The 23,315-nt window shown below is 39.4% G+C and overlaps 1 protein-coding gene across 3 annotated transcripts in view; it reads right to left on the reverse strand.

Annotated features, from left to right (window-relative positions):
• The window catches only part of GABBR2 (gamma-aminobutyric acid type B receptor subunit 2), an 877,787-nt gene that overhangs the window by 279,499 nt on the left and 574,973 nt on the right, over positions 1-23,315 (reverse strand). For all 3 annotated transcript variants that reach the window (XM_065584143.1, XM_065584144.1, XM_065584145.1), the window contains exons 9-11: positions 8,106-8,186; positions 4,411-4,561; positions 3,787-3,919 (exon numbers count right to left, since the gene is read on the reverse strand). In XM_065584143.1, coding sequence (XP_065440215.1) covers positions 3,787-3,919; positions 4,411-4,561; positions 8,106-8,186 — 365 coding nt within the window. The remainder of the gene's footprint in view (positions 1-3,786; positions 3,920-4,410; positions 4,562-8,105; positions 8,187-23,315) is intronic.

The raw sequence follows: 23,315 nt of genomic DNA on the forward strand, positions 1-23,315 counted from the left end.
GGCTGATCCAGTAGGGCAATTCCAATGCTTCTGTGAGGTTTTGGAAACCCCTTAGAAACAAAAAGAAGAACAGGAGTACTTGTGGCACCTTAGAGACTAACAAATTTATTAGAGCATAAGCTTTCGTGGACTACAGCCCACTTCTTCGGATGCACTTCGAAGAAGTGGGCTGTAGTCCACGAAAGCTTATGCTCTAATAAATTTGTTAGTCTCTAAGGTGCAACAAGTACTCCTGTTCTTCTTTTTGCGGATACAGACTAACACGGCTGTTACTCTGAAACCTGCCCTTAGAAACAGTCATGCTTTAGGAGAAATGGTAAACTGATCTTTATATATTGTGAATATGTAAGAAAACAATAAAGCCAAACCCCAAGAAGGGGTAAATGTGGACTATATCTAATGTGGATAACTTCAGTTGAGGGGTGGAGAGGAACACTTCCTTTTATTTATGGCCTGGTTTTAAGATTTTTTTTCTTCTCCTTTTATTATTCATTGAAATAAGATATTTAAACTATTTAAATATTTTCTTCAGTAGTCTCTACAGATCTTTTCCCCATATGTAATACATCAGTTTTGTTTGTCATTTTTTCTTATAAATGAAAAATGTCTTTAGTTAAGATAGTATATAACAGATACAGTAATATCTTTGAAAATTAAAAAAATTAAAGCTGCTAATGAGTCACTAGTGCAGTAAAATGCAACTAATTTCTTGCTGTGTTTAAATAGTGTCAATTCTGGCAGTGAATTTGAAAAACAGAAATTAGAGCAATTACACAAGGATATTAAACAACTGAAATATTTTAGCATTGAGGCTCTGGTGGCAATTCCATTGCGCATATGATAGTTGTGACTCCATCATTAAAACTCAATTCTGGATTGCACAGAACACAAGGATTCAACCTCTTTGTTTTCTGTGAAAAAAATTTACAGCACTTCGTGAGTACAGAATCTATTTTCTGAGATTTTACAAATAAATCCATTCATTAGTTTACAGTTAAATTAATTAAAAACTATGCTCTTCAACAAATGTAGTATTCATTAATTCATCTTCACTGATTTTAAGGCTAGATTATGATGATCTAGTCTGACCTCCTGCACAACACAGGGCACAGAATATTTACTCAATGATTCCTGCATCAAGCCTATAAATTAAGCCCACGGTTTTAACTTTACAGGTCAGTGATACCACCAGGGGAAAAATATGAAAAAAACTGAAAGTGTCTTAAAACAGTTTAATCTAATCTGGGACCATGGACACTAAAATGCCTTAATTATAATCAGATGATTATTACATGGTGTCACTGTCACTACTGGCCAGAATAAAGATGGTCTGTAAGGCTGGACAAAGGATGGAAATTCCATTTCACAAAAGATTTTGGGTTCATTTTGAATTGGAAAAAAAACCTGAATACTTTGAAGTTCTCTGCAATGGAAAATGCTGAAAAAAATTGTTTCGCGATCTACTGAAACATTGTGTTTCGACTTGAAATGTTTCACTATTGATTTTTATTTTTTATTTTGCTTTGGAATATACAAAATAAAATAAAAAAATCAAATTGAAAAGTTGTTTCAAAGCCAAAAAATCAAACTATTTTATTCCAGAAAGGTCAAAATAGGATGTTTTGACATTACTGGAACTTTTTTTCCCTTTGAAACAAAATTTCAGTGAAATCAACTTGATTAGTGAAGTATTTCAATTTCAGTCTCCATGTATTTCCAGCTAGCAATAGTTGTCTGGATGCCTTAACTGTGCATTTTTTAACTTAACATGTTCGCATTTATTTTTAATGTAACCTTAATTCTGAATTTTCTGGGTTTATAATGCTTGGTTTGGGGATAATTACACCACCGCCATCATATTTTTTAAGGTTACATACTCTTTAAGGTTACATACATTAAGGTTATATACTCTTATCCATAACTCCATTTTAACATAGTTTTTGTCTTGAAATTTTAAACTAAAGAGACTGATTCCACCTCGCTTAACAGAGCTCCTGGTTTAAGGATATTAAGTTGCCAGCATTACATCATCAGAACAAACTCAATAGATGATCAGTGCACTTTAGGGCAGGACTTGTTATCCAGAAACTTCTAAGAGCTAATAAGCCCTTCTGTGAATATTACCTTCCTAATACTCTGCAAATGTTCACTAACCAAAGAACAATGAAAAATAAAATCACATAATATTTCATTTCTTCTATAGATTTATCTGGAAGCATTTTAATTCAAACATTAGATGTAATATTCTCAGGCACTGGGCTGAGTACAATCTTATGGTTTTGTTCAGTGACAATGATTTTGTGTAATTTAAGTATCATTTGTGTTATTTTTGGAAAGAATTTCCTTTATCTTTTCTTGTAAGTATGTTCCTCTTATCTCCTGCCCTATCTTATTTGGGGAGTACAGCTTATTCCCGAAGAAAGGACGTTTTCTGAAGTTTGCTTGGGTGCCTCTGTTTCTACAGGAAAACTGGAAAGAGCATCTGCCCTCCCATGCTCTAAAGAAGACTAATATTGACTGTCATAAAGATATCTGACCAATATAAAATACCATCAAAGCAATATATCAGCTGCAAAAGAAAGTACCTCAGTTTTGTTCCTTGTATTTTAAATAACGGTTTATAGTCAGTTTTTAAAATAATATCTCTACTGTATAGGTCATGACAAGATATAATCAAAATGTCGCACTGTAATCGTAGTTGCCATAAGTTCTTATGTTCCATAATGTAAGTACATATGTTCTTACATTATGGAACTCATTCTACCTGGGGCTGACAAGGTAACTTACTTGGAAACTCCATCATTTGCAGTATGGGGTAGACCTCCTTCTTGGCAATACTGACCAATAACCTTCATTGGTTCCCTGTTTAATTGTAGACTCAAGCCTTGTCTATACATGAACTTGCATCAGTTTCATTAAATTAGATTAGTTAATTGGATACAAACCCCTGTGTGGATGATTTTATTTTGATTTCAGAGTGGCTAACTTTGGCTTAACTAAAACCAGTTCCTACCTGACTATAAGTAAATCAAAATGAGTGTCCACATGGCCTTTTGCACTGGTTTAACTAGATCAATTTAAAATCACACCTTAGTTAACTTGTGAAACTCTGCATAAAGACAAGTCCTCAGTTTAAAATCCTGGTCCTACTCCACAGTAGACTAGATATCTTAGAGATCATCTTTCCACTGAAATCAATGGACTATCACTTCTGTAAAGTTAAACATGTGTGACAGTATTTGCAGGATTGGTGCTTACGATAGTTTACAGCCTAGGTTGAAAACAGTTCTAGAATACTTGCATAAAATGAACTTCTTTTAGGTCTAGAGAAGACTGGAAGAAAGTTTTGTAGTAAGCTACCATCAGGAAATGTATAGTAATGTTTAATTGACAAAGAAAACATGTATGCTCAGAAAATCATAATAGACCACAGTTCTGATTAGGTGCTACTCTACACAGGCAGCTTTCAATAATTAACAAATACATAATTTCAAAATTTAGAAGTGCAGTTACACTTAAGACCGGAACCATGGACCAAACCCTGAGAAGTTCTGAGCACCCACAAGTTCCACTGGCTTCAATGGCAGATGCAGGTGCTCTGGACTGCTCAGAATTTGGATCCAGATTTCTAAAAATCCTGGCAAAAGAAGTAAAAGCATCAATGTTAAAATGTACAGAATATTTCACAGAGAACATACATATAACGTGCTAAAAATTATCCCTTTTGCACAAAACATAAAGCTGTTTGCAAGAGCTTCTTAAGTTAGAGAATTTGAAGTTACTTACTGTGCAAAGTGTTTCAAATGTCTTTTCAGAGACAAAGGATCCATCAAGGCCAAAAAGAAAAATAGATGCATAGGAAAGCATCCCCCCAAGGATAATAAGGTTGTTCATGTAGGGACTGGACATCTTTATTAGCCTACAGACAGATGCAGACGGTGCATTAAATAGAAAAAGACAACAGTTAGATGACTCAAACCATAATGAACAGTTTCCTATCAAATTAATTAAACAGATGGCCGACCCTACTTGTGGAATTCTACTAGAAATCTAGAAATATGCAAATCAATTTGTGCTTTCCAAAAAAGGTTGGATAAGCATATTAATTGTTAAGGGTTTTGATCTTCTCTGCTAAAGCTACTCCCTACTTTACACATTGGTTAATTAGCTAGGGTTTATGCTAATAACACACAGTGGAAAAGATTAATTTTTCAAACAGAATAAAATGATTTGATCTAATGGATAGTTAATATCTTTCAACACAAAGCTGTTATATAGTAACTTCAATTAAAGCAAATAACATTTTTAAAATATTGTCTTCCCAATGTGACGTTCTCTTCATATAATTTTAGTGTCCACAAATGTAGTACTTAAATATGAAAAATGAAAAAGATAATGTACATTTCTTACTTCTGATTTCTGTTTTTGATGTTAAAGAACAAAAAAGCACTGGCCATGATCATTCCTAGGATAGTGAGTGCTGAAAGAATACTATAGAGAGGCAAGGAGATCTTACGCAGCTGTTCTTGTATAATTGTTTTGTCCTTTGGAGGCTCCAATCCTAAAATTTCAAGAAGAAAAAAGCAAAAGCCCAGATTGAATTCTTGTCAAAAAATATATCCCTTCCATTACCCCCAAAAGATCTAAAGACAGTGGGCCATATTCATCCCTGAGGTAAAGCCATTTACTTCAACGGAGATATACCAAATAGTCAAGAAAGGTTTGGACTTCTGATGATATAATACCCTGTGGGAAGGAGAAAGTCCCAATTCAGGAAAGCTTTAAGCATGTGCTTAATTCCATCCTTATTCAGGAAAACAATAAGCACTGCAACACACATGCTTAAATGCTTTTCTGAATTGGAGATGACACAAGTAGTCACAGACTAAGAATATTCTTTCCTAGTCTACTTTTATTTACAGCTAGTCAAACCCTAAAATCCTTATTAGGGTTCCAGTAAGTCCTTATTCACTGAAATCACTAGCAATTTGCCCAAGTTAAAACCGAGTGAGTACTTCAAAATTTAGCCCAATATTTTGTCATCAAGCAAGGATTGACCAAAAAGCAAAAACAGCAGCAAGCCGTTACAGCTCGCTTGTGCTACCATATATATGGGAAAGAATATGGCCTTGTGTGTGTTAACTCTACCTCAAACACATTTAAATCCATGTTTTAGAACATATGATTGGGTTGTCAGTCAAAGTCATTACACCCAACCCCAGCCAGTACCCATGCCATTTGGGGGCTACCTGGCTTAACAAAAAGAGTAATTTTGAGACAGTGTAACAGTTCTCTATATTTCCACTTCATCTGATATTCACCTGTGTGCAGAGGGATTGTGAAAGGCCCTCTATATTACTTAAGCCACACAGAAGGGGTTCAGTGCCTGATTGTCTCTTCACAATGGAAAAGGTATCCATGTCAATTCCATATAGGGCAGTGTGAAAGGCTGACTTGACTTTGCCTCCTGACTCAAACCCTGAAACCTAATTTGGACTCTGACCCTTGGTATCAACCCTGGCCTGGACATGACTTAATTCCTCAGCTACTCCTAGCCTCAGGTTTGCCCTTGCTCTGTCCTTGTGGGGATCGTGATAGTAAGTTTCATTCTTGGATATGTTCCTGATACCTGGAGGTGAACTGGTAACAGGGTGGCCTGGTTCCAAAATGCATCTTTGGTCACTAAAAAATTCTTCCTGCAAAAATGAAAAAGGTCGATCCCCACCAAATATTGATGCCTGGCTCAGTGATGTGGCTGACCTTGCAGCTAATGGATGACTGGCATTCCACAGAAGGGGAATGCCCAAAAAATTCAAAGCAATTTGGGCTGAATTTTTAAAGCTCAGTGATTAATGCAGCCCCTGGAGATAGATATGTTGCTTCACTTCTTTCCCTTTGTCCTAGTCTTTTCTTTCTTACTTTGTGTATTATGAAGTCCTCCCATAGGCCTTCATCTTTTAAAATAGTCTCAGTGGTTGAAACCAGTGGCAGAAAACTCTTAATCTGGTTTAGCCACAACTGAGTTTGTCAACTTTTGTGAAATGTGGTTGTCTTCATTTAGTAAATAGGGTTAGAGATGGATTATCACACTATTCTACCATAACCACACTTCTAACTGCTGACTAAAAAAAGAAGGGCATAAGGGGGGAGAGGTTTGAAAAAAAACAACAACGGAAAAAACAAAGTTGGCACATCCCATCGTTTCTTACAGGATAAACCCTCATTACTTTCCAAACCATTCCAAGACAGTTAAAAAACAAGCAAGAAGCATACAGATATATTTCTATGATTTCATAAGAAAATTAACTTGGAAAAATATTTTAAAACACTTCCTATGTTTTTCCTCCCCGAATCTGGCTTGAATACATTTCCCAATGGGTCATCAGTATTGAGCTGATCAAGTGGTGTAGATATTATACAAGAGCTTTTATAGAAGCAGTTGGTTGGTCTTGTATCCTATGATGATATGCCTTACCCGTCAGGGAATGGATTCTGGGAGCACTCCCTCAGAAGGGTCATCCTTGCACCAGTGATGAGCCTGGCTCAGGAGGTGAAGGGGGCAGCCTGTGTCTCCCCTTTCCCAGGGCTTCCAGGATCCTACCTCAACTCAGGTGAGAACAGCCCCGAAGGCTACTCTAACTTGTGACCTATGTGAAATGGCTCCAGTAGGCTGGTGCACCATGGTAGAATACCTGGGGCACAGTAATAATCAGTTCATGCTCTATCTCTTGCCAACTCACCCCAGAACACACCTGTGCGGGCAGCTGCTACAAAGGTCTATGCCTGTTCTGCATTACCTCCTGAGCCTCTATACTGAGGATATGCCCTGGAGGGGCCTTCTGACTACTTTGCAGCCATTTTACACTAGCTGTGCTGGAGCAACACACCTGAGAATTCCCCCCTCAGACTGCAAATCTTTTGCAGAACTTTAATTCAGGAGTTATATATTTACTCGAAGGGCGATGTTCTTCACGAAACTAAGCAGGCAATAAGACAAAAATACAGTAAAGAACATATCTGAATGAGAGATGCTTACATTAAAGGACACCATTCTCAAAATCTACAGTAACTAAATGACTGCACAGAACATATTGGTTATTTGTATCAGTATTAAACTGAAACAACGAATGGTCTTATAAGATTTATTTTTCACATTTGCAGAATGGAAGTGCAATTTAATAGCTGTTAACTTTATGACTGATTATACTGTTATACTGTATGTATTCTATACAAAAGGCTTTGAGCCAGATCCTGTGCTCCTGATTTTCTGAGACAGGAAGTAACACCAGCTTCCCAAAAGCCATAAAGGGCCATTCCAGTAGCCAGGGATTGCATGGGTATAGGGACACCTTGGCCACACAGCTTCAGCTGGGGTGCTGGGAGAAGAAGGGTGTGGCAGTTCTGTATCACCCAAGCAATCCCTCATGCTGGGGGAATCTTTAATGGATCCTTTAAAACAAGTTTAATGCTGCTTTGTGCTGCCAGACCAGTATAAAGAAACCTTAGTAGGGCCCGAGATCTGGCCCTTTATCTGTGCCTAGTTATACATGCACACAACTATTATCTGTGAAAAAAAGAGACCCCTTATTCATTTCTGTAAGTTTACTGAAGACAATAAAATGACAACTGGCATCTTCATGTAGTTACAAAGACCAAGAGAAATGTAACCTCCTCTTTATATATTCACACATCATGTTAGTGAGACTGATTGGTGGAGATAACATAGGAATGAAATTAAAGCATTTTGGATTTGTGAACGTGGAAGAGAAAACATATTCTGAAACCCATTGAAATAATGAAGAATATCCATTTTCACAGATCATTTATGATTAGCACAAGATGTCGAAATGAGAAATACTAACACAATCTAATCATTCAAAATGTTGCTACTTTCTTTTCAGAACTCTCCTTTTGTAGCTTCTAAGAGCCTGCATGACACAATAAAATATCAAGCATGAGACACTGGCCCTAATCCCCTCAGCATATGATTTTATAACCTTCTTTTTCAGTAACAGAGTAATAAAACGTGTCTGTATAAAGCATGAAGTCTGAACTATATAGCAATACATATAACTGCTGTGCATCTTTTCCATTTCCTGTCCTACCTTGGAACCTGATGGTGTTGTTGATTATTTCCAGTGTATCAGCTACAGCATTATACTCTCCCACCTTCACTTCCTTTCTATCTGCAGAGAAACAAACAAGTAGGATTGTTTATGTCAGTTCACATCTTCTCAATAATGTAACTGTTTCCCTTTCTTGTTGTTGCTATATTTATATTTAAGATACCACAGAAAATGGCTCAAAGACAAGAAATACACATAAGGAGTATGAATTATTAACGCAGAGTGGCAGATTTGATATCTATTAATATAAAAAGAAGCATTTTTGAACTTTTAGAGAAATACAAAGTTATATTGGACAATGTATCTATTAAGTCATAATTCAATACTAATTTGCATAAATAGCAAACTATTCTACTTTAGAATGAACATCTTTTCTAATCCCAAATTGGTAACATTAAATACTGGTTTGGGGTCAAATTACCACCTTTACTCATGCTGAATAGTACCCTTCTGCTCAAGTAGTCCATTTAAACAAATAGGATTGCTTGCTGAATGAAGTATTTCTCAGAGGGAGTAAGGATGGCAGATTCAGACCTTTGATGAGCAGCTTAGTTAAAAGAGCAACTGGGAATCTGACATCTGAATCTTATTGTGAATTAACAACTCATCAATACTCTGATTGGAAAACATAATCCATGTATTTATTGCCAAATTCTATAGGAGCTAGAATACTTGGGTCCCACCTTTCGATGTGTAGCCTGGGTTTACAGTTACATACACAGCCCTATTGTTTCTCACATAAATAATTTGATGCAGTACCTTAATATCTCTGGCTATCTATTCTTCATATCATCCCTATTGCCACAGTATTTTGAACTTGTACCTTATATGGTGTGTGTTTGTTTCAGTCTACTGTTCATGTTTGACAGGAATTTTCTATTTGATATAAGCTTTCTTGGTATTAATAAACTTGTGCACCTCTCCACTTAAACTTACCATTTTACTCTCTTCTTTTTACTTTTTGATCATAGGCATTCAAACCATCAGTATCTGAAATACAGCATTCTCAAATAGCCTTGAGGCAGAGTCTATGGTTTTAAAATTTCTTACTTTTCCCTACAACTTGCGGTTATCCATTTTCCTATTTTTTTAATGTTAGACCTTATCGTATAGTGGTCAGCATCACTTAGTTGAGATTCTAGGCTTACTGTCTTTATTAACTCCTGCATCTGACTTAAGACTCAATCAAAAACTAACAGGATTCAAAGGTTTTCTCTTTATAGCAGGAAATGAATGACAAAATTAACAGCATCAACGCAAGCTAGTTTCACTAGTAGGGTGGTGAAGCACTGGAATGGGTTCCCTAGGGAGGTGGTGGAATCTCCATCCTTAGAGATTTTTAAGGCCCAGCTTGACAAAGCCCTGGCTGGGATGATTTAGTTGGTGTTGGTCCTGCTTTGAGCAGGGGATTGGACTAGATGACCTCCTGAGGTCTCTTCCAACCCTAAGATTCTATGATTCTAAGCTGCACATCACAGAATAGCAAGATTGATCTATTAACATCAAAGGTGCCAAAGGTGGCACAGAAACTAGGAGAATTTGGTGGGTTGTTTCTACATTTTCCTACAGTCTGTAAGAACACATACAAAAATTATCCATGGTAAAAAAACTTACCTTGGCAACACTACTAAGAAAACAAATAAAACTACTAGAAACTAAAAGAAAACAATTAGCTGTACCACAAAAATTGTACTCTGCACTGTTTTGAGCACTTGATCCCTGAGTTACTCAAACTAAATACTCATGTTGATCCTATACATGATTGACCAGGGTCGCCCTTCTTCTCATGTCCTTGCACCAGAAGCATAGTTTTTTCCCCATGTTGGGTACATGATATGTCCTGGTCTGGTGCCCTGGCAAGATTTTCCATGGTACACAGCTCCTTCAGGAACTGGCAGACCAACAGACATTCCATAGTTTGCGTTTCACCGCAGTCACATGTATCTTGGTCACTGGAATAGCAACTCTTCTGCATATTGACTTTTAACCTGCCAACTCTTGTGTGAAGGCAATTTAAACATCTTCAGGTCGAACAATCCTCCTTTGTGCCTGCTGTAAAGTGTTCGGCAAAGTCAATGTGCAATTTGATGTCCTCATCAAGTATTTCAAGCCGTGTGCACCACATTTCCAGTCGTGTAGCCATAGGCGATTTTTTACATGGTTTCGTTGCATCGCTTTTCTGTGATTTCAGGTGACTAATTGCTGTGGCGTGGCAATGTAACAGCTGTCTGGACTCTTCGACCTGTTGTAATCATTCTATTTATGATACAATACTCCCTGAGCATGGTATTGCCTGGTGCTCCACACAGGGTGGTTATTGTAAGAATATATTATCTCACTCAAGTCCATCAAGGCCACTGTAGCCTGGAGTGGGAAAGTGGCATCTTTCCTCTGTAATTATTTAAGAGACACATTTTTCCTGGTAGCCAGTCCATTATCCTTATATTTACATTAAAAATAAATCATCCACCCTTCAGCCTTCTATGGAAGAAATGGCACAGGTACAGATGTTGGAAAAGGATTTCTTCTCACATTGAAGCTGTGGATAGGAATGTTTGAAAGAGCTGTGATCATATAGAGCCATAGCTAGTTGTTTTTATTGTATTCATAGAGAGCAATCATATCCTTCTCAACCTTTGTTTTTGTAGGCTAAACAAGCCAAGCTCTTCCAGTCTCCTCTCATAAGACAGGTCCTCTATACCCCTGATCATCCTAGTAGCTCTTCTCTGCACCTGTTCCAACTTAAATTAATATCCTTCTTGAACATGGGTGACCAGAATTGTTCACGGTATTTCAAATAAGGTCTTACCATTGCCTTGTACAATAGCATTAATACTTCTCTCTCTCTACTGGAAATGTCTTGCCTAATACATCCTAGGATTGCATTTGCTTTTTTCACACCTGCATCACACTAGTGTTTCATAGTCATCCTGTGATTGACCCACACACCCAGGTCTCTCTCTTCCTCTGTCACTTCCTACTGACGAGCCCCCACCTTGTAGCAGAAATTTTCATTATTAGACCCTAAGTGAATGATGGTGCACTTTGTACTATTGAATTTCATTGCATTTCTGTTACTCCAGTCTTCATGATAATCCAGATCTTTTTGTATAATATCATGATCCTCCTCTGTATTGATAATACCGCCCATCTTTGTATCAGCAAATTGCATTAGTACACTCCTAATTTTGTACCAATATCTTAATAAAAATATTCACTCAGATTGGTCCCAAAGCCAATCCTTGAGGAACTACACCTGTATCCTCTCTCCAGTCCTATAGTTCACCTTTCAGCACTACCTGTTGCCTTCTCCCCTTTAGCCTGTTCCTTATCCACGTCACAATTCTTGTACTAATCTCCATCTTTTCTAATGTAACTAATAATTTTCCATGTGTTACTGCATCAAATGCTTTACTAAAGTTCAAGTATATGAGATCTACTGCACCTCCCTTAAATAAATATCAGTTATTTTCTCAAAGAAGGAAAATAGGTTAGTTTGGCATGATCTACCTTTGGTAAACCCATATTGCATTATATCCTGTTTTCCTCTATTCATTTAATTATTCTTTCCTTCCCAATTTCTTCTAAAGCCTTGCATATTATTGAGGTCAGACTAATAGGTCTGTAAGTGCCGGACCATTTTTTCCCCTTTTTAAATATAGGTATGACGTTAGGTATTCTCCAGTCATATGGTATTATCCCCAAATAGATAGATTTATTAAAAATCCTTGCTATTGGACTAGCAGTCTCATGTGCCCACTCTTTCAGTATTCTGGGATGGAAATTATCCTATCATCCCCAATTTTAACACATTAAGCTCCTTAAGTTTTATTAATCGGGAAACTGTTCCTGACCATGAGTTCTCCATAAGTGTGTGAACTCATTTTTAGTGGAGTTACTGGAAAGCCGCTGAAGCAGTATGACAGCAAAGTCCCTTTCCATACCATAGAAATTGCCCTATTTTCAAATAATTTTTAAAGGGATGTCAAGAGGTCATCAAGTCCAGGCTGATGTACTGAGGCAGGACCAAGTAAATCTAGGCCATCCCTGACAGGTGTTCATCCACCTGTTCTTAAAAACCTCAAGTCATGGGAATTCCACAGCCTCCCTTGGAAGCCTATTCCAGATCTTAACTACCCTTAGGGTACATCTATACTACCCGCTGGATCGGCGGGTAGCGATCTATCTATCGGGGATCAATTTATTGCGTGTAGTGTAGACACGATAAATCAATCCCCGATCACTTTCCTGTTGACTGAACTCCAGCTCAGCGAGAGGCGGAAGCAAAGTCGATGGGGGAGCTGCGGCCATCGATCCCGTGCCGCGAGGACGCGAAGTAAGTAATTCTAAGTCGATCTAAGATACGTCGACTTCAGCTACGCTATTCTTGTAGCTGAAGTTGCAGATGTTAGATTGATCCCTCCCCCCACCCCAGTGTAGACCAGGCCTTAGAGTTACAAATGTTTTCCTTATATCCAACCTAAATTTCCCTTGCTGCAGATTAAGCCTGTTACTTCTTATCCTACTTTTAGTGGACATGGAGAACTGATCATCACCCTCTTTATAACAGCCCTTAACCTATTTGAAAACTGTTAACAGGTCCCTCCCTCCCCTTCAGTTATTGTTTCTCAAGACTAAACATGTCTAATTTTTTTTAATCTTTCCTCATAAATCAGGTTTTCTACACTTTTTATAATTTTTGTTGCTCTCCTCTGTACTTCCTCCAATTTGGCCACATCTTTCCTAAAGTGTGGTGCCCAGAATTGGACAAAGAACTCCAGCTGAGGCTTCACCAGTGCTGAGCAGAGCAGGGCAATTACTCCCATGTCTTACATACAACACTCCTGTTAACACACCCAGAATGATATTTGCCTTTTTTGCAAATGCATCACATTGTTGACGTATATTCAATGTGTGATTTACTACAATTATCAGGTCCTTTTCAGCAGTATGACCACCTAGCCAATTATGCCCCATTTTGTAGTTGTGTATTTGATTTTACCTTCCTAAGTGAAGTATTTTGCACTTGTCTTTATTGAATTTAATCTTGCTGATTTCAGACCCTTTCTGGAAATTGTCAAGGTAATTTTGAATTCATAATCCTGTCCTTCAAAGTGCTTGTAACCCTTCCCAGCTTGGTGTCATCTGCAAATTTTATAAGCACACTCTCCACTCCATTATCCAAGTCATTAATGAAGATATTGAATAGTACTGGACCCAGGACTGACCCTTGTGGTACCCCTAGGATGACCAGATAGCAAGTGTGAAAAATCGGGACAGAGTGTGGGGGGTAATAGGCACCTATATAAGAAAAATCGCCAAATATCAGGACTGTCCCTATAAAATCAGGACATCTGGTCACCATAGATACCCCACTAGTTACTCCCTCCAAGTTTGACAAGAAGCCCTTGATAACCAGTTTTTGAGTACAGTCTTTCAACCACTTGTGGACCCACCTTATAGAAATTTCATCTAGACCACATTTTCCTAGTTTGCTTATGAGAATGTCATGTGGGTCTGTGTCAAAAGGTTTACTAAAATTGATACATTACACCTGATGCTTCCCCCTCCCCACCATCCACTAGGCCAGTAACCCTATCACAGAAGAAAATTCACTGAACGTTTAAACTTTTAAAAACTTTATAAAATGGTGAAAACAGAAACCTGACCAAACCACAACATGGTAATTATCACTAGGACTGCTCATTAAAATTAAGAAGGATTTAAATAATAAATAGGATTGTTTTTATTCATTATAATTCTAAAAACAAAAACCAGCTACTCGTTATAACTTGTCATGAAAACCTACTCTCATCTTTCTTCACTTTTTTTTTTACCATTTTTTATTTTTTTTATTTTACCATTTTATTTTACCATGATTTCAAGGGATTAATGGCCGGCCACATCATTTATAGTACAGAACACATGTCTGCACGGGGATGGATGCAGGTAGAATGGCTGCAAAGATGGGGCATCTGGGCATCCTGTGCACTGAAGGGAGATTCTGCGTTGACTTTGAAGGGCCTTGTCCAGTAGGAACCACTGGGGTGGACTGGAAAAAGGCTACTGAATCTTGACTTATCAGGATCCAGTGGCTGGGAATCTCCAAGTAGAAGGTGCAGAGAGGCTAGGATAACAGTTACATAGAGGCTGCACTATGGACTCCTAGCCTCCTTGAAGATAAGAGTGTGCACTCCATCCTCAACACCCCGTTTCTGCCTTTACGCTGGGAGAACAAAGAAAAGTTTTAGTGCCAGATCTGAATTTAGGTGCTTGAAAAGACTTGCTAATATGACTGGACAGACATACACAATTGCAAATATTTTGAGCTATGCAGCCACCTGCTCCACCTATCTGTGGTCTGTCACTTGGCATCTCTGAAGCAATGTCACAGGCATATAGGCCAATAAAATCACATTCAGATATTGGAGTCCTAATATCCTGTGATTTTAAATATCAACCTATTTAGCTCCCTCCCTTCTCAGAGATTTCTCACCTTTTTCTCTTTTCCAGAGACCATTTTCTTCCCAACATCCCCCAGGTCTCCTTCCCATTTACTTGGTGGTGTCTTTGGGGAGCATCTAGCTGGCCCTCTTGCCTTTCCTTTGAGGAACAGCTGGCTGGTCTAACTCCTGCCATCAGGCTCTTCAGGTTGGGGTGACAGGAAGGCTCTCTTTCTTCTAAATTATCTGGTGCACTACTTGCACTTGGAGGTGCACTATTTGCCTGAGGCAACCCAGACTGCATCAGAAAGCTGACTAGGAAACTGGGTTATTTTTTAGTTTGTTTGCTGAATTTGCTTAGAGCATTTTCCCAGTCTTGAGATGTCCTGAAGAGCCAGCACTCTCTTTGGGAACAGAGAACACACCATTTGAAATATTTATAAGCATGTTCTAGAGCAATTCCATAAAGTCTCAAGAGTTGTCCCATGCTTGGACACCTTTATGTCATCCACAGGGGTATCTGGGGACAGAGGCACAAAAGAACTTAGATGTCACTTTAGGTTCCTAAATCCAACATATAAGCTCCACTGAGAGCCTCAAAAACCCTTCTCAGCTGCTGCCTAACTCTGTAGGTACCTAAAATCCCTACATGCTAAAATTTCCACCATTAAAGTTCCCTGGGCACCTAAGTTTGTGTTGTTGGGCATGGGTACAGCTGCCTCAGCACAGGCACCTATCTCAAACCTAAGCCCCCCTTTTCACCTTAGGACATTCTAGTCAAAACTGTAGAAAGTTCTCTGACTTTCTCTGCCCTGTACTGATTTGGCTACTCTAACCCTACTCTTCTCTTACAATCCCTTTGCCTTAGCATCACTCCGCACCTGTGCTTCTCAGCCTGTTCTCCCTGATCCTGTCCCCTTTGCCCCTCCTTGCCTTTTCTTTCCATTTAGCTGATCCCCTACTAAGTAAACTCCCCCAGCCCAAAGTGGAACAAACATGCCATTTGCTACCGTCACATTGCTCACTCGGCTTGTTCGTCTGGCCCCTTCCCCTACCCTGTGTCTGCTGTGTCCATTTAGATTTTAAGTTCTTCAGAGCAGAGACCATCCTCTACTCTTTGTTTGTACAATGCATAGCACAATTAGGCCCTATTCATGGTTGACCCTTAAGCACTACTGTAATAATCTTGGCTATTAATAATAAATAATCCTCCTCCTTCTCCTGAAACTAGGCATTCGCTCCCTGTCTTGACAACAGGATGAACAACAGGCGGTCTCAGAGCATGCCTAAACCTACCCAAAATGGCTGGAGTAGAAAGAAGTGGTGAGTCTCCCCCTCTCCCCATTATAACTTTTAGCCCAGTCATTAGGGCACTCATGCAGGATGTGAGAACCCTAGGTTCAATTCCCCTCTCTGCTTGATGTGGAGAGAGACTCCTGGGGGGATTCTGCACCAAAAAATCCCAAATTCTGTGCCAAAAAAGCAAAATTATGCATATTTTATTTGTCATAATAATTCAATATAATCACACCAGTCTCGCTTATTTTAGTAATTTATTTAAATTATCATACAGAAAAAAAATCACAATAACTGTTCAGCATTTCCTAAACACATGAAAGTTAAATTACAAATACTTGGTAACCAATACCCTGGATTCCAGTTATAATCCTGGATTTTCATTTAAATTACATTACTTTTATTTTGGTGTTGGTGTTGTGTAAAGTAGACTGTCACTTTAAATTGCTCAGACTTTCACACATGAAAGTCATACAGTTTTGCTAATCATTGTCCCGCATTTTTTTAAATGGATGAGCTGTAATCTAACCCCACTGTGCCTCGCTGGCACAGGAAAAAAGCGAGAAAGCCCATAGACCTTCCTAGCTGAGTTTTCCGTTACTGTCATTTACAATAAGGCTCCTTTACACCATTCTGGCAAAGTAAAGGAGCCATAATTGACTTAGAACGGAAACAATTAACTAACAATGGGAACATTAGCAGCCTGCCTGCTTAGTTGTTGTTACATTTCTGCTCTGCCTCAGGGACAGCCTGTTTCACACAGCCCTATGCCTCCCAACCCAGGATGCAGCAACAGCGAGCAAGAGGCAGGGCCGGCTCCAGGGTTTTTACCGCCCCAAGCAGCCAAAAAAAAAAAAAAAAAAGCCGCGATTGCGATCTGCGGCGGCAATTCGGCGGGAGGTCCTTCGCTCCAAGCGGGAGTGAGGGACCGTCCGCCGAATTGCCGCCGAATAGCTGGACGTGCCGCCCCTCTCCAGAGTGGCCACCCCAAGCACCTGCTTGACAAGCTGGTGCCTGGAGCCGGCCCTGGCAAGAGGGACGGAGTGAGTCTCTCTCACTTGTTCACAGGTAGGCAGGCGCCCAGCGTTCCTCCTCCCCCACACAGTGATCTGCTCTCTCCTGCTAGCTGCTCCCAACAGACGTGGGGAAGGGACGTGTGTTCCCCTCAGGGCTGGCTCTAGGCACCAGTGAAAGAAGCAAGTGCTTGGGGCGGCCAATGGGAAGGGGGATGGCACATCGTGGTCTTTGGCAGCAATTCGGCGGTGGGTCCCTCAGTCCATTTGACATGTCATACGTCTGCATAAGAACAAAAGAACAGCCATACTGGGTCAGAACAATGTTCCATCTAGCCCAGTATCCTGTCTTCTAACAGTGGCCAATGCCAGGTGTTTCAGAGGGAATGAACAGAACAGGTAATCATCAAGTGATCCATCCCCTGTCACCCATAACCAGCTTCTGGCAAACAGAGGCTAGGGACACTTCAGAGCATGGTTTTGTTTTCCTGTCCATCCAGGCTAATAGCCATTGATGGACCTAACCTCCATTAACTTATCTAGTTCTTTTCTGAACCCTGTTATAGTCTTGGCCTTCACAACATCCTCTGGCAAAGAGTTCCACAGGTTGACTGTGTGTTGTGTGAAGAAATTCTTCCTTTTGTTTGTTTTAAACCTGCTGCCTATTAATTTTATTTGGTGACCCCCTAGTTCTTGTGGTATGAGAAGGAGTAAATAACACTTCCTTATTTACTTTCTCCATACCCAGTCATGATTTTATAGACCTCTATCATATCCCCCTTTAGTCCTCTCTTTTCCAAGCTATAAACTCCCAGTCTTATAAATCTCTCCTCATATGGAAGCTGTTCCATATGCCTAATCATTTTTGTTGCCCTTTTCTATACCTCTTCCAATTCCAATATACCTTTTTTAGAATGGGGCGACCAGATCTGCCTCCAGTATTCAAGATGTGGGTGTACCATGGATTTATATAGAGACAATATTTTATTTTCGGTCTTACTATCTATACTTTTCCTCATGGGCGGCAGCTGAATCCCCCCTTTGGGGAGGCTAGCCCACCAACCCACCCCTTCTGCCTGAGCCCCCCCCCCCAGCATGCTGGAGTCCCAAGGCCCTCCCACCCCGCGACCAGAGGAGCCCTGAGGCACCCCTGGGGCCAAAGAAGCCCCAGCCTGCCTGCCCCAGCTGCGCCCACCTGCCCCTGGTTCCCCCCACATCAAATGCCTGGCCAGCCCCAGTGCCCGGCCAAGCCGCTGCCCTCCCCCTGAGCATATGGCTGGCCCCAGCGCCCGTCAAGTCACTGGTCCCCCCAAGTGCCAGGTCGCTGGCTCAACCCCAGCCAGTCCGAGCACTGCCCCTGGCACTGGTGGGCCTGAGCTCCAGGCCACTGGCCGGCTTCAGGGTAGAGAGGGAGGTAGAGCGGGGCCTCTCGGGGAACATGGGCGGGGCCAGAGCCTGGGTCAGGGGAGGGTTAGCCTGCCCTGGCCTTTAATACCTGCCGCACATTCCTTTCCTAATGATTCCCAACATTCTGTGCCACTGCACACTGAGTGGATGTTTTCAAAGAACTAGCCACAATGACTCCAAGATATCTTTCTTAAGTAGTAACAGCTAATTTAGTATGTAATATACATTTTGTTTGTATAGTTGGCATTATCTTTTCCAATGTGCATTACTTTGCATTTATAAACACTGAATTTCATCTGCCATTTTGTTGCCCAGTCACCCAGTTTTGTGAGATCCCTTTGTGACTTTTTCCAGATCATTTATGAATATGTTGAATAGGATTGGTGCTGGTATAGACACTTTGTTTCCTATCTTTTAACCAGTTACCGATCCATGACAGGACCTTCCCTCTTATCCCATGACAGCTTACTTTGCTTAAGAGCCTTTGGTGAGGCTAGAGTGGTCTGAGTAGAGTAAACTGAGTAGAGTAAACTACAGTAGTCTGATAAAAGAAAGAAATCTGTTTTCATGGGTATTTTTCATTTGCAAGAAGTAGAGATGGGAATAACATACTCCTTTTATTCAGTCAATTAACTGGATAAAACAATTTTGGAATTTTGTTGAAGTTCAATTAACTATTAAGTTAATAAACTATTTGCATGCCAATGTCATGTTAGGGAAAATATACCAATTATACCACAAACATACCAGTTATATAGCAATATACCTCAGCTATATGCAATGGCAAAAATCCTACTTTACATTATACAAGGATGTGGCGATGTATCCTGTTTATGCAGTAAGAGGCACCAAGAGGCATACTAGCTGCAAAAGCCTGTCATAAAGTGAATTTCACCATTGAGAAAAATGCACTATATCCCACAATAATCCCAGAGATACCTCAGTCTGATTGCAGGAGACATGTCTAAAGGTTACACTAGAAAAACAGAAACTTATTGCAATATAGCAGCCTAGCATCATTATAGCAACATCACTAATGGCAGAGAACTCTATGAGCATCCTGAAACTCCTTTGGGACTTCTACAAGTAAAGCTGCTCCTTAGCGTATTGGCTAATTGCTTATCCACAGTTTTGAGATAAAGCATGCTGCCTTCTTAAACCCATTCACTACAGCATGCAATGGCTACAGACAAATGATTTTCTGGAAGTGTCTCTGTTCTGGGGGACATCTTGCTCCTGGCTTTTCAATGTACAGCAATCAAAAAAGCTTTTCAAACCTGAGCCATTCTTTTTAGATGACAAATCTGAAGAATTGTCCCAGATTGACGTGTCGGTAGAGATGGTTTTGGAACAAATTGATAAACAATAATAAGTCACCATGACCAGATGGTCTTTACCCAAGAGTTCGGAAGGAACTCAAATGTGAAATTGCAGAACTACTAACTGTGGTATGTAACCTATCATTTAAATCAGCTTCTGTACTAGATGACTGGAGGATAGCAAATGTGATGCCAATTTTTAAAAAAGGCTCCAGAGGCGATCCCGGCAATTACAGGCTGATGAGCCTGACTTCAGTACCGGGAAAACTGATTGAAACTATGGTAAAGAACAGAATTATCAGACACATAGATGAACAGCACGGCCTGGAACCCACAAGAAGAGAGGCAATTCTTGATTTAGTCCTAAGTGGAGCACAAGATCTGGTTCAAGAAGTGAATATACCTGAACTTCTTATTAACGGTGACCATAATGTAATTAAATTTAACACACTTGTGGGAGAAAACATGCCAAAGAAATCCACAAGAGTGGAATTTAACTTTAAAAATGGGAATGGCACAAAAATGAGGAAGCTAGTTAAATGGAAATTAAAAGGAACAGTCACAAGCATTAAATGCCTGCAAACTGTATGGAGATTATTTTTAAACACCATAATAGAGGCTCAAACTAAATGTATACATCAAATAAAAAAGAACAGTAAGAGGGCCAAAAAAATGCCACCAAGTCTAAACAGCAGAGTAAAAGAGGCAGCTAGAAGTGAAAAAGCACCCATTAAAAATTAGAAGTCAGATCCTAGTGAGGAAAATAGAAGGGAGTATAAACTCTGGCAAATCAAATGTAAAAGTATAATTAGGGAGGCTAAAAAAGAATTTGAAGCAAAAGACACAAAACTAACAGCAACCTTTTTTTTAAGTACATCAGAAGCAGGAAGCCTGCCAGATAATCAGTGGGGTCACTGAATGGATCAAGGTGTTAAAGGAGCATTCAAGGAAGACAAGGTCATTGTGAAGAAGCTAAATGAATTCTTTATATCGATCTTCACTTCAGAGGATGTGAGGGAGATTCCCCCACCTGAGCCATTCTTTTTAGATAACAAATCTGAGGAACTGTCCCAGACTGAGGTGTCGATAAAGGAGGTTTTGGAACAAATTGATAAATTACACAATAATAGGTTACCAGAACCGGCTGGTATTCACCCAAGATTTCTGAAGGAACACAAATATGAAATTGCAGAACTACTAACTGTGGTATGTAACCTATTGCTTGGATCAGCCTCTGTACCAGATGACTAGAGGGTAGTGAATGTAAAAGTTGCTTTTTTTTAAAAAGGCCCAAGGGCAATCCTGACAATAATAGGCTAGTAAACCTAACTTCAGTATCAGGCAAATTGTTTGAAACTACAGTAAAAACAGAATTATCAGACACATTGATGAATATGATTTGTTGGGGAAGAAATATGTAAAGAGAGATCATGCCTCCTCAATCTACAGAATTATTTGAGGGAGTCAACAAGCATGTGGACAAGGGAGATCCAATCGATATAGTGTACTTGGACTTTCAGAAAGCCTTTGACAAGGCCCTCACCAAAGATTCTTAAGCAAATTAAGCTGTCATGAGATAAGAGGGAAGATCCTCTCAGGAATCAGTAACTGGTTAAAAGACTGGTTAAAACAAAAAGGTAGGAATAAATGGTCACTTTTCACAATGAAGAGAGTTAAATAGTGGAGTTACCCATGGATCTGCACTGAGACCAGTGCTGTTCATCATTTTCATAAATGGTCTGGAAAAAGGGGTAAATTTGTGAAGTGGCAAAATTTGCAGATAATACAAAACTACGCAAGATAGTTAAGTCCAAAGCAGATTGCGAAGAGTCACAAAGGGATCTCACAGAACTGGGTGACTGGGCAACAAAATGACAGATGAAATTGAGTGTTTATAAATGCAAAGTAATGCACATTGAAAAACATAATCCCAACTATACATACAAAATGGTGGGATCTGAATTAGCTGTTACCACTCAGGAAAGGAATCTTGGAGTCATCATGGAGAGTTCTCTGAAAACATCTGTACAATGTGCAGTGGCAGTCAAAAAATGAACAGAATGTTAAGAACCATTAGAAAAAGGTTAGATAATAACATAGAAAATATCATAATGCCACTGTATAAATGTCGGGTATGTCCACAGCTTGAATAACTCTAGCAGTTCTGGTCACCCATCTCAAAAAACATATACTAGAATTGGAAAAGGTAAAACGAAGGGCAACCAAAATAATTAGGGGTATAGAACAGATTCCATATGAGGAGAGATTAAAAAGATTGGGACTTTCATCCTACAAAAGAGATGAATAAGGGGGGATATGATAAAAGTCGATAAAATCATAAATGGAATAGAGAAACTGAATAGAGAAATGTTATTTACCCATTCAGATAACACAAGAACTAGGGGTCACCCCATGAAATTAATAGGCAGCAAGTTTAAAACAAACATAAGGAAGCAGTTCTTCAGACACAGTCAACCTGTGGAACTCATTGCCAGGGGATGTTGTGAAGGCCAAAAGCATAAGAGGGTTCAAAAAAGAATTAGATACATTCATGGAGGATAGGTCTATCAATGGCTTTCAGCCACAATGGTGAGGGATGCAACTACATGCTCCAGATGTCCCTAAATCGCCAACTGCCAGAAGCTTGGATAGGATGACAGGAGATGGATCACTTGAAATTACCCTCTTCTATATATTCCCTATGAAACATATGGCACTGGCCCAGTATGTCTGTTCTTATAATCTTATGCTTCTTTTTTATGATCAAACTTGTCGCAGAATTTTCTTTGGCATTTGATTCTGAAGATTATATGGCCAAATACTTGTAATAATATTTTTTCTAAATAAAGACAGCAGAGACAAGTTAATAAAATAAGTAGAATAGGATTTTATTTTCCTCAGTTTAATCTTTTTCTATCAGTCTTCCTTAATTTAACTTTCTGTTGAATATTTTACTTATGGAAGTGACAGTGCCAATTGCATAAATGAAGATGCATTGAGATTTGCACATAAAGGAACACTGAAATCCCTGTTTCATAGTTTAATGGCTACATTTATTTTCCAGATTTGACACAATTCTTTATAGGACAATTGAATTTTCCATGTAGTTTTATAGTAAAACGTTATTAACTTTTGCAGAGGAAACATTTAACAATGTTCCTTAAAAAAAATATCCTGTTTTCCTCCCCATTGGTTCCTCTAGCTCTCACAATCCCCACAAATTCCAGACTTTCTTCTCCCTCAAACATATGCATATTATGCCATTATCTTGAACAAATGAAACTTCTGAGCATTTAAATTAAACACTAAATTATTCCTCTGATTCAGAATAATTTAACTGAGTTTTGCCTAGATTATCTGGAGTAACTGTCAAATTCTGTCATCAGCTTATACTTTCCAATGCTGTCAACTAGCTCCTTTGCTCAGCACAAAGTCCCTGCTGAGGCCAGCTTGCCAGCATTGGGTATGGGAAGGCTCTGAGGGAGCACAGAGGAGGGATAGGCAGGAGGAAGTGTGTGTAGAGCTGAGGGAGAAAATTTGAATTTGAATAATGGAGGTAAGTGGAGGCTGGAGTGAGGGGAAAAGGTGCTAGTGTGGGGAGAACCCCTGTGTAAGCAACCCGTACATTGGTGAGCACTTACTTACAGGAGTAGTCCCACTGACTTCAGAAGAATATTTGGGTAAGCTAGTGCTCACCAATGCAGAATTGCA

This window comes from Chrysemys picta, chromosome 2 (assembly GCF_011386835.1).
Source record: "Chrysemys picta bellii isolate R12L10 chromosome 2, ASM1138683v2, whole genome shotgun sequence".
Lineage (NCBI taxonomy): Eukaryota > Metazoa > Chordata > Testudines > Emydidae > Chrysemys > Chrysemys picta.